Source organism: Neophocaena asiaeorientalis, unplaced genomic scaffold, assembly GCF_003031525.2.
Source record: "Neophocaena asiaeorientalis asiaeorientalis breed wild unplaced genomic scaffold, Neophocaena_asiaeorientalis_V1.1 scaffold43, whole genome shotgun sequence".
Classification (NCBI taxonomy): Eukaryota; Metazoa; Chordata; class Mammalia; order Artiodactyla; family Phocoenidae; genus Neophocaena; species Neophocaena asiaeorientalis.
Window position 1 is genome coordinate 422,371 of NW_020173674.1, and position 11,895 is coordinate 434,265.

The window sequence follows — 11,895 nt, forward strand, 5'->3', positions numbered from 1 at the left end:
GCTCCGACAGACGGGCGGACGGACGCGCGGACTAAGGGACCAGTGGGCGGCCAGACGCGGGGCCGCGAGAGGAGCAGGTGAGTGCCCCGCCTGGCGCCCGCACCCGCTTTGGCCCTGGAGCCACAGGGGAGCCGAGCGCACGGAGGGCGGGCTGCCCGGGCCTCAGTTTCCCCAGGTGGCAGCGCGACGCGGGGCCCTGGCCTGGGTCTGCAGTCCGGGCCGGGGCGCACGGGGCATCGGGCGCGAGGGGCCGCGCCGGGCCCGCGGGTTTTCCCTGGGCTGGTGGCCGCAGCCGGGTTCCTGAGGCCTAGCCCGCCCCGTCCGGTCCTGGGGCGGCGCCGTGCGCTGGGGATGTTTGTAAGCCAGTGGCTTCTGAGTCAGCCGGCCGCCTCCCAGCCCTGGGGCTCGGTGGCGGGAACCCCCTCCTCCAGTGAAGCGGTGTTGAGGAGGTCAGCCCCTGCCCCTCAAAGGATCTGCACCACTGTTGCCGGGGCAGGCTGGGGGCTCCTCTGGTGTGCTAGCCGGCTTCCTGTGGGTCAGAGGCAGGCTGAAACGCAGGGCCAGGGAAGCATCGGGCAGGGGTCAGGCTCTCGGTTAAGGTTGGGGTGTGGGAGTTTCAGGGAGGAGGCTGGGGGCCGAGCTGCCGGGGCCTGTGTGCCTCCAACCTGGGCTGGGCTGGCCTGGGGCAGCCCCTGTGCCTCAGGTGTCCCGGTGGCAGGGGAGGCGGGTGAGCAGGGCTCCTGGTGCTTCTGAAGTGCGCCACCGACCCCCTGTGCCCCACCCAGATGTGGTCAGCCCCAGCTGCGCTGGGAGGCCCAGCCCAGCTGGCGCCGCCTCTGCTCCCGCACCTCCCCCACGGCCTGTGGCGGGGCCTCTCCTGGCCCTGCCCAGTGCAGTCAGGGTTCCAGATGTGCCCCACCCAGATGTGGTCAGCCCCAGCTGCGCTGGGAGGCCCAGCCCAGCTGGCGCCGCCTCTGCTCCCGCACCTCCCCCACGGCCTGTGGCGGGGCCTCTCCTGGCCCTGCCCAGGGCAGTCAGGGGTCCAGCGCCGCCCAGCTCTCCGCCTGCCTCTGCCTCCCAAGTGCAAGCTCGGCGCCCTGCTCCCCACCTACAGCGTCCCAGGCGTTTCCCTCCCCCAACCCGCAGGGCCCAGACCTGGGCACAGCCAGAGCCCCAGGGTCTCCCCCATCCCGGGCCCCACCTGGCTCCCTGGGCCTTAAGCTGACTCCTCCCCAAGGTCGGTCAGCTGCGAGCTGGAATTTGAACTTGGAGCTGGTCCCTCTGCCCTCCCTGCCCTGCTGGGCCTCCTCCCCCTCCCCTGCCTGACCAGGCACCATACTCGGACTTCCTTTGCACCCGGAAAATGGCCACAGTGAAACCAAAGTGCAGCCTGGGCCCTGGGGCCCTCAGGGCTAGTGTCATCCCCACCCCAGTCAGCTGAAGAAGCCCCTTACTCCCCGCTGGAGCCGGCCCGTAAGTGGCCTCTCCCCCAGCTGCTCCCCAACCCAGATGCCTGGACCCACCTCCCTGGCTGGCCCTGAGGCCCCCCACCCCGCCCCCTAGGGGAGGCCGAACGTCACGACCCAGGTGTCTGTGTGCTCACAGGCCTCGGTCTCGCCCAGGTGTGTGTGTATCTGGACACACGTGCCCAGCACCCTCGCTCAGCCCGCCAGGAATCCCATTAAGCAAACACTCGGGCTCACCTACTGAGGTGAGGCCATGAGCATTCCGGACATTCTCCACGGACAGATGGACGGAGGAATCTGGCCAAGCCGGGACCCTCGGTGGCATGTGGGCGGGGGTAGCCTGAAGCCCCCGGGTCCCTCACACCTCCTGGGAGCCTTCCCTGTAGGTAGTACCTGGTCAAGCTACCAGGCACTGGTGCCCTGGATACCAGCACCCCTGGCTTGCGACCCAACCCTGCAGCCCCCTAAACACTGAAGCTGCAGACGGATGGCATCACTGGTGACATCTGATGTGGCACAGTGTGGACCCGGAGGTCCCCACGGAGCACAGGATCCCACAGGACATGTCAGCCTGGCCCAGGGGCACCAGGCTCTGCTCACCCCTCAGAGGGTGGGCTCCGTCTGCGCTTCACTCTGGGCTCTGGGTCCCGGGCTCCAGCCTCATCTCTTGCTGCCTTTCTCCCTTGTCTGGCTCCCACCTGCCTCAGGGCCTTTAAACATGCTGTTCCCTCTGCTTGGAAGGTGCCTCTTCCCCCGACCCCCCTTCAGAGCCCCCAGGACATCTTCCTCGCAGCCCCACTCCAGACAGCCTCTGGGGGTGGGACCCCTCTGCTGGCACGTCCTGGGGGTCCCTGTAGAGGACCGAGGGTCCAGGGAGGGATGGGGCTGCAGTGAACACCAGCTGGGTTGTGGAGCAGGGGTGGTCCTGGTGTGTCTGGAAGGCAGGGCTCTGCTTCCTGAGGACTGCCTGCCCAGGCACCCTGGGGAATCTGGCCAGGCCATCGGGGCTCCAGGCCCTGGATCCAGGGAGGGATGGGGAGGGGACCCAGGCCCTGTGCTGGGGTAGCAAGGCCCCGGCCAGGTCACGATAAGGTGTCAGCTTGGCTCCCCTGTGCACTCAGGTGTGGACCAGGCACTAAGCCCTGGACTCAGGCCACTCTGAGGTCTGCCCTCTCACCGCCAGCCACCGTCGAGGACGCCATGAGCCAATCAGGGTCCGTGAGCTGTTGCCCGGGTGCTGCCAAGTGAGCCCCCACCCCCACCCACCAGGCCCCCCCCACCCGCCACCCAACCGTAGTCCCCAGGGAGGGGTGCGGCATGGGCCCCACCCTCACCAGCCCCTCCCCTGCAGTGGCAGCCTGGGCCGGTCTGACGGTGTGGCCAAGATGAGTGCCAAGGACCTGTTTGGTGAGTGAGGTTTGAGGACAAGAGGCCTCGGGGGCCAGCTCGGCTGGGAGGGTCTCGCCCACTCCCTTCCCCAGGGCTGTGCCAGGCCCCCCCCCCGGGGAGGCCCAGGTCAGCCCTGGGCACCCAGAGAAGGCCCCTGGACCCTAGTCAACCAGCAGGTGCTCAGGTCCCTCCCCCAAACTCTGGCCACTGAATAGCCCTCCCCGCAGTGAGCCAGTAAGGGGAGAGGCCTTACTAATAATTCAGGGAGCATCAATATTGATTCTCTGTGCTCTTCTCCGCCACCCGATCCTCCAGGGGCGGGGGCTCCTGCTGGACTGACTGCCAGGTGTCTGCTCTGGGAGGGCGGGGCCTGGCCGGCCCCCACCTCCCCCAGCTCTGACCCTCCCCCAGCCATGCAGTGCCACCTCTGGAAAGCAAGGAGCCCCAGGGAGGGACAGGGAGAGGCAGGGAGATGGGAGCTGGGAGCTCTTAGAGTTGGAGGAAGCCCTAGACCAGACCCCTCCGCAGGAAGGTGGGCAGGGGGCCTCCAGGAAAGGAGGCTGAGCCTCCTGCATCCGCTCCAGGACAGACCTCAGACACAGTTGTGCCATCACCACTCTGAGCTGGGGGTCCCTCCTGGGGACTGAGGGAGCTCCATGTTCTGCCAGGAGGGGCCATCCCTCCATTCTGTGCCCTTGTGTCCTTCCTGGAGGCCACAAAGGGCCCACAGAGCAGCCCTCCTCCCCTGCACTCTGCCCTCCCTGCGGCCCCACCTGGGGTCCTGCCGTCAGGGGTGAGTGACTGTGTCTCCTTATTCAGAACAGAGGAAGAAGTACTCCAACTCCAATGTCATCATGCACGAGACCTCCCAGTACCACGTCCAGGTGAGCCCCTCACCCCACGGGGCACTCCTATCCTCTGTGCTCTGGGGTCCCCGGGCCCGTGGGGAAACTGAGGCCGGGGGAGAAGTGGTCCCACAGCAGGCAGCCTGTACTGGGGTCACCCCCAGAGCCTCCCTCCAGTCCTGGGGAGCTCCCGGTCTGAGGGGCACAGGAACCCTGAAGCTACATCAGGGAGAGGGATGCCAGGGGCAACACAGGAAGGCAAGGACAGCTCTGGGTGCCCCTGGAAACCCCAGTGGGAGGGAAACTGTCATCCTGGCCTCACAACAGGGAGCTAGACTAGGAGGGAGGAGTTTCTGAGCTCCTGCAGGGACGTCCTCGATGGCTAATCCCACTCAGCCTGGACAGTCGAGATGGGTAACTGCACTCTAGATGAGCCGCCAGCTCCGGAGGCCTTTGCTCCTAGGTCACTTTTAATTCACACTTAGAACTCAGGAAATACGTTTTTAAAATGACCTTCCTGCTCATGGCAGCCGGCCAAGTTCCTGGTTCCTGGTCATCGTCCAAACCTGCAGGACAGCAGGGCTGGGAATGGCTGAAGTGGGAGGAGGGAGGGGGACCCAGGATCAGGAAGGTGGGGGGCCTGGACCAGGAAGGTGGGGAACCTGGACCAGGAAGGTGAGGAGCCCTGGACCAGGAAGCAGGGAGCCCTGGACCAGGAAGCGGGGAGCCCTGGACCAGGAAGTGGGGAGCCCTGGACCAGGAAGGTGGGGAGCCCTGGACCAGAAAACGGGGAGCCCTGGACCAGGAAGTGGGGAGCCCTGGACCAGGAAGTGGGGAGCCCTGGACCAGGAAGTTGAGGAGCCCTGGACCAGGAAGCAGGGAGCCCTGGACCAGGAAGCGGGGAGCCCTGGACCAGGAAGGTGGGGAGCCCTAGACCAGGAAGGTGAGGAGCCTGGACCAGGAAGGTGGGGAGCCCTGGACCAGGAAGGTGAGGAGCTCTAGACCAGGAAGCGGGGAGCCCTGGACCAGGAAGCGGGGAGCCCTGGGCCAGGAAGTTGAGGAGCCCTGGACCAGGAAGCGGGGAACCCTGGACCAGGAAGGTGGGGGGCCTGGATCAGGAAGGTGGGGGGCCTGGACCAGGAAGGTAAGAACGTCCCTCCCCTTAGAACCCTCCATGCCCACGGAAGCCAGGTGAGTCACTGCTTTCTGAGCCTCAGTTTTCTCCTCTATACAGTGGGTGCAATGAGACGTGGGAGTCCCTAGGGCTCTTGCATTGGGCTGTGTTGCTGATCAGCCCTCCCTGCCAACCTGGGCAGTCAGGGGCCATCTTGTGTGGTCAGCTCATGACTGCTGCAGGCTCAGCGTCCAAGGGCAGCTCTGCCACCTCTCTGTGGGAAGGACTTTGCCCTCCTTGGTGAGGAGTCACCTGTGCCAGCGGGGCCTCCCAGCCCTTCTCCTAGACTTTGGTCCAAGCTAGCCTGTGGAAGGACCCCAGGCTGGGGCCACCTCTCCTGCCTGCCCAGCAGCCAGCAAGGCTGGGGATGTGGGCAGGTTTGCTGACCCCTCCCGGATGATGAAGCTGAGGCCAAGAGGGAGGGTAAGAGGTGGTGGCAATGGGAGGGGGGGCACCGAAGCCTTGTGGGTTTGTTTATTTTTTATTTATTTATATGGCTGCGTTGGGTCTTTGTTGAGGTACGCAGGCTTCTCATTGCGGTGGCTTCTCTTGTTGCGGAGCACGGGCTCTAGGCGTGTGGGCTTCAATAGTTGTGGCGCACCGGCTCAGTAGCTGTGGGGCACGGGCTTAGTTGCTCCGTGGTATGTGGGATCTTCCCGGACCAGGGCTCGAACTCGTGTCCCCTGCATCGGCAAGTGGATTCTTAACCACTGCGCCGCCAGGGATGTCTCAGCATTTGTTTTATACGATTGAATTTTTGTATAGCGATTGAGTATCTTGAGACCTTGCTGAATTCATTTACTTGTTTCCGGAATTGCTTATAGATTCATTGGATTTTTTTTGTACGCAATCATTTTGTCTGAAAATACAGTACTTAATTTCTTAATTTTAGCCACTTTGTTTTCCTTGCTTTATTGCCCTGGCTAGAACTACCAGGACAGCGCTCAATAAAAGTAATGACAGTGGACATCCTTGCCTGTGTCCAATCTTAGAAGAGAGTATTCAGAATTCCCCGTTTTATAAGCTGTATGTTTTTGTAGATACCCTTTACTAGAATGGGGAAGTTCCTTTCCATTCTTTGTTTGCTGAGAACTTTTATCATGAAAGTTGTTGAATTTTATCAAATGCTTTCTCGATTGAAATGTATTTACTATAGTTAATGTAATGAATCATGCTGATTTTTTAAAATGTTGAACCAACCTTGCATTTCTAGGATAAACTTCATTTACTAATGGTTTATTATCCTTTTCATGTATTGACTTGACAAGACTAATTTGCTACTATTTTGTTAAGGTTTTTTGTTTTGTTTTGTTTTGTTTTTTACGGTACGCGGGCCTCTCACTGCTGTGGCCTCTCCTGTTGCGGAGCACAGGCTCCGGACGCGCAGGCTCAGCGGCCATGGCTCACGGGCCCAGCTGCTCCGCGGCATGTGGGATCTTCCCGGACCGGGGCACGAACCCGCGTCCCCTGCATCGGCAGGCGGACTCTCAACCACTGCGCCACCAGGGAAGCCCATTAAGGATTTTTTTGCATTAATATTTATTAGAACATTGGTCTACAATTTTCTTTTCCTGCAGTGCCCTTGGCAGGTTTGGGTATCAGAGTTCTGCTGGCCTTATACAATGAGTGGAGAAATGTTCCTGCTCCTCTAGTCTCTTCAGAGAGAGTTTATGGAAGGTTGCTGTGATTTCCCTCTTAAGTATTTGTTAGGATCCACCTGTGAGGCCCTGAATACAGGGCTTCCTTTGGGGGAAGTTTTCTTTTATTATGAACTCACTTTTATGCCCATATGATCTGTAGTGATGTCCCCTCGCTCCTTCTGGTTATTGATCATTTGTGTTTTCTCTATTTTCTTCTTGGTCAGTCTTGCTAAGGGTTTATCAATTTCATCAGTCTTTTCAGAACCAACCTTGGGCTCTGTTGATTTTTCTCTGTTGTTTGTGTATTTTACTAGTTCATTGGTTTCTGCTCTTAGTTTCCTTCTTTTCACTTACTCTGGGCTTCATTTGATTGTCATTTTCTAGCTTCTGAAGAGGAATGCCCAGACCATTGATATCAAGTCTTTCTTCTTCTCTGCCATTCATTTAAAGCTATAAAGCCCCTCTAAGTACTGCTGTAGCTATCTTCTTCCACAAGTTTTTTTTTTTTTTTCTTCCACAAGTTTTGATGGGCTTGTTTTTATTATTGTTCAGCTCAGAATATTTTCTTTTTTAAAATTTTATTTTATTGGAGTGTAGTTGATTTATAATGTTGTGTTAGTTTCACATGTACAGCAGTGATTCAGTTATACATATACATGTATTCCTTCTTTTTCAGATTCTTTTCCAATATTACAAGATATTGAATATAATTCCCTATGCTACACAGTGGGTCCTTGTTGGTTATCTATTTTATATATAGTAGTGTGTGTACGTTAATCCCAAGCTCCTACTTTATCCCTTCCCCACCTTTCCCCTTTGGTAACCATAAGGTTTTTTTCGAAATCTGTTAATCTGTTTCTGTTGTGTAAGTAAGTTCGTTTGTATCATTTTTTAAAAATTAGATTCCACATATGAGTGATAACCTATGATATTTGTCTTTCTCTGTCTGACTTACTTCACTTATTTATTTTTAAAAATAAATTTATTTACTTATTTTTGGCTGCGTTGGGTCTTCGTCACTGCGCGCGGGCTTTCTCCAGTTGCGGTGAGCGGGGGCTACTCTTCGTTGCGGTACGCGGGCTTCTCATTGCGGTGGCTCCTCTTGTTGTGGAACGCAGGGTCTAGCCTCATGGGCTTCGGCAGCTGTGGCACGCAGGCTCAGTAGCTGCGGCACACGGGCTTAGTTGCTCCGCGGCATGTGAGATCTTCCCAGACCAGGGCTCGAACCGATGTCCCCTGCATTGGCAGGCAGAGCCTTAACCACTGCGCCACCGGGGAAGCCCCTGACTTCCTTCACTTAGTATGATCATCTCTAGGTCCACCCATGTTGCTGCAACTCAGAACATTTTCTAAGTTTTCTTGTAACTTCTTTGACCCATGGGTTGTTTAGACTTCTCTTCTTTTTAAGCATTTAACCATGTAAGCATTTATAGGTGTAAATTTCCCCTTAACGTTGCTTTTGCTGCATCCCATAAGTTTTGATATGTTGTGTTTCTATTTTCATTTGTCTCTAGATGTTTTCTAATTTCCCCTGTGATTTCCTCTTTCACTCATCTGTTGTTGAAAAGTGTGCTGTTTGATTTCTACAAATATGGACCCATGATTTATTTAGAAGTGTGTTGCTTAATTTCCAATTAATAGGGTTTGTAGTTATCATTCTGTTATTGATTTCTAATGGAATCCCGTTCTGGGCAGAGAATGCGCTCTGTATGTTCTCAGTCGCTTGGAGCGCGTGGGCAGCGTGGTTGGGACGGTTCGGCTGTGCAGTGTTTTGCTGACCGTGTGCCCCATGCAGACAGACCGGCTGCCTGAGAGTCACCGCACGTTTCTGCCCACTCTCTCTCTTTGCTTTTCTTTTTAAAAATATTTATTGAATTGTTTATGGCCACGTTGGATCTTAGTTGCTGCACACAGGCTTCTCTCTTGATGTGGCATGCAGACTCTAGAGCACGTGGGCTTAGTTGCCTGCGGCATGTGGGATCTTAGTTCCCCGACCAGGGATGGAACCCACGTGCCCTGCATTGGAAGGCAGATTCTCAACCACTGGACCACCAGGGAAGTCCCTCTTTTTTATTTTTTAATATTTATTTATTTACTTATTTATTTTGGCTGCACCAGGTCTTAGTTGCGGCATGTGGGATCTTCGTTGCGGCATGCGGGATCTTTTAGTTGCAGCATGCAGGCTCATGGTCGCGGCATGCTAACTCTTAGTTGCAGTGTGCATGTGGGATCTAGTGCCCCAAACAGGGATCGAACCCGGGTCCCCTGCATTGGGAGCGCGGAGTCTTATCCACTGGACCACCAGGGAATTCCCCTGCCCAGTCTCTTTCTAACCTGCCCATGGACATGTAGGTTGGCCTCCAAGAGTTGTGCAGGGAGCAGCCTTGTACCCGTGCCACATTCTACACGTGTGCAGGTTGCCTTGAGATTGTAAGAGGGAAGCATGTGGGCTGGTCCAGTGTCATCAACTCCTCCCCAGAGCAGCCAGGCGAGTGCGGAGCAAGGGTTCCTCCTTCTCCACGTCTTAACCAGCCAGTGTAACCCACAAGGGCTTGTTAGTGCTGGCAACAGAATAAGCGAAAACTCATTCCGAAAGTCATAGTCTCCAGCTTCAATTTGCAATTCTTGTATCGAATGAGTCTGCATATATACGTGTGTGTGTGTATATATATATATACTTTTTGGCCGCACCGTGCAGCCTGTGGGATCTTAGTTCCCCAACCAGGGATTGAACCCGGGCCCTCAGCAATGAAAGCGCAGAGTCCTAACCCCTGGACCACCAGGAAATTCCCCTGTGTATAATTTTCTATATTAAAAGGTTACTTATATTTATTTTCCTATAGACTCTGTGTTCATACCTTTTGTCAATTTTTCTATTGAGCTGTTAATCTTTTACTTATTTACATATTCTTTCATTCTTTTTTCATTTATCGTTGGTATCCTTAATTATTAAACAAAATAGAGCTTTTAACAAAGTAAGAACTGTCATTGTAATGCATGTTGGCCTTTTCCTGTATCAAGAAAATTAGCCTACATCGCCTCCATTACATCTAGTATTATATCTGTGGGGTTTTTTATATACTTTGTATGGGGTACTTTTTTTCAGGCAGAAATTTTTTTTTTTATTAAGTCAAATTTATTGGTCTTGTCTTTTTATTACCTTTTTTCTTTCGTGGCCCCACCGCGTGGCATGCGGGATCCTAGTTCCCTAACCAGGGATCGAACCCACGCCCCTGCAGTTGAAGCTCAGAGTTTTAACCACTGGACCACCAGGGAAGTCCTGGCCTTGTCTTCTGAGCATCTGGATTTTCTTCCTTGCTTAGCAAAGTCCTCCAGTGAAGAAGGCCTTCCTGAGATTATCAGAAGTTACCTAGTATTTCCTACTAGCACTTTCATGCTTCCATGTTCTGTGGTTAAGCCTTAACTGCCTGGAGTTTCTGGGAGTGTTCACCCAGCTGCCCCAGCATTGTCTACTGAATTCAGCAAAGGTCAGCGAGGACACATGGGGGATCCTGGAAGGAGGAGGGGCCTGAGCCAGGCTTGGAGAGAGAGGAGCGGGGCGGGCCAGGGGTCCCCATGGGCTGCTCGTTCATTCCTATCACATTCACTGGGGGCCTGCTGGGGGCCCAGCACTGTCACAGGCACCGGGGAGGCAGCAGACAGACAGCAAACGAAGAAGCATGTCGTGTCCAGCATAGAGTCGGATGATGATAAACACGAGGGCAGGTCGGGGGCGTGCTGACGGTGAGCCCGTGGCCAGGCAGGCAGGAAGGTAGTGTCCCGCGCACAGTCCGGAAGGAAGAGCGGGCTGGGGGAGACCGGGCTCGGGCAGAGGTGGCATGTGTCAAGGCCCTGTCGTGAGCCTGCACCAGGGCCGCTGGAGGGGCAGGGAGCCTGGTCCCGGAGCCCACTGGCAGATGTGGGTGGGCTGGGGGCTGTGTGTGTAGGGCTGCCAAGGGGTTTGCCAGGGCACGTCCATGGCCCCCACAGACATCCCCCAAGGAGAGCAGAGGACCCCCAAGGTGGGGCTTTGTCTCTTCAGACCCCCAGGGCAGGGATGTTCCCCTCAGACCCCCAGGGTTGGCTGTGGCCTCCTCGGACCCCCCAGAGCTGGCTGTGGCCCCATCAGACCCCCAGGGTTGACTGTGGCCCCCTCGGACCCCCCAGGGTTGGCTGTGCCCCCTCAGACCCCCAAGGTTTGCCGTGGCCCCTCAGACCCCCAGGGTTGTCTGTGGCCCCCTTGGACCCCCCAGGGCTGGCCGTGGCCCCCTCAGGCCCCCAGGGTCGGCCGTGGCCCCCTCGGACCCCCAAGGCTGGCCATGGCCCCTCAGACCCCCGGGGCTGGCTGTGACCCCCCTCAGACCCCCAAGTTTGGCCCTAGCCCCTCAGAGCCCCAGGGCACAGCCCCTTGGCCCTGGTTCTTGGCACCAGGAAGGCTCCACCCAGAGTGACCCCCTGCCTGCCCACCCAGCACTTGGCCACGTTCATCATGGACAAGAGTGAGGCCATTGTGTCCGTGGAAGATGCCATCCGGAAGCTGGTGCAGCTGAGCTCCAAGGAGAAGATCTGGACACAGGAGATGCTGCTGCAGGTCAATGACCAGTCGCTGCGGCTGCTGGACATCGAATCCCAGGTATGGTGGCAACAGGAGGGAGGGCGTTCGCCCATCCTGCAAGGCAGGCACAGGCAGTGACCCAGACACACTGGGCCTCTGTGGGAGAGGGAGCAGGCCGAGGGCCGAGAGTGCAGGGGAGCCATGTCACACAGGGACACATCTACCTTGCAGAGCTTCTCCACCGGCTGTACCGAGGCGGGGCCCGTTGTGTGCACGTTGCCCCGTGGGGTCCGTGTCCATGTCCAGGCCACGTTCCTTTTCCGTGCCATATCCGTGGCGTGAACGCCACAGGCCACGCCCACAGTCAGCCCGTGTCCCCGGCATCTGCTCCTCGGGTCTTCCCCGTGCCCATGGCCGTGAGCCCTCCTCTGTGTCTGGGACTCTCGCCATGCACCATGGCGAGCCTGGTCCCAGCCGCCTGTCCCCCAGGAGGAGCTGGAGAACTTCCCACTGCCGACCGTGCGGCACAGCCAGACGGTGCTGAACCAGCTACGCTACCCATCGGTGCTTCTGCTTGTGTGCCAGGACTCAGACCAGAGCAAGCCCGACGTCCACTTCTTCCACTGCGACGAGGTGGAGGTGAGGGCCGGGCAGTGGGGGGCGGGATAGGCGCGGGGCGGGGAGCCCAGATCCCTCCGGAGAGCCAGCCTGACGCCCCGTCCCCCCAGGCGGAGCTGGTGCACGAGGACATCGAGAGCGCGCTGGCCGACTGCCGCCTGGGGAAGAAGATGGGGACACAGACCCTCAAGTAGGGGGGGGAGGAGGG

The 11,895-nt window shown here is 57.3% G+C and overlaps 1 protein-coding gene across 1 annotated transcript in view; it reads left to right on the forward strand.

Moving 5' to 3' along the window:
- The first annotated feature begins 6 nt into the window (after positions 1 to 6).
- The window catches only part of EPS8L2 (EPS8 signaling adaptor L2), a 16,026-nt gene continuing 4,137 nt past the window's right edge, over positions 7 to 11,895 (forward strand). The window contains exons 1-7 of the mRNA XM_024748983.1: positions 7 to 77; positions 2,588 to 2,710; positions 2,818 to 2,873; positions 3,675 to 3,739; positions 10,986 to 11,147; positions 11,559 to 11,708; positions 11,798 to 11,877. Coding sequence (XP_024604751.1) covers positions 2,667 to 2,710; positions 2,818 to 2,873; positions 3,675 to 3,739; positions 10,986 to 11,147; positions 11,559 to 11,708; positions 11,798 to 11,877 — 557 coding nt within the window. The 5' untranslated portion in view covers positions 7 to 77; positions 2,588 to 2,666. The remainder of the gene's footprint in view (positions 78 to 2,587; positions 2,711 to 2,817; positions 2,874 to 3,674; positions 3,740 to 10,985; positions 11,148 to 11,558; positions 11,709 to 11,797; positions 11,878 to 11,895) is intronic.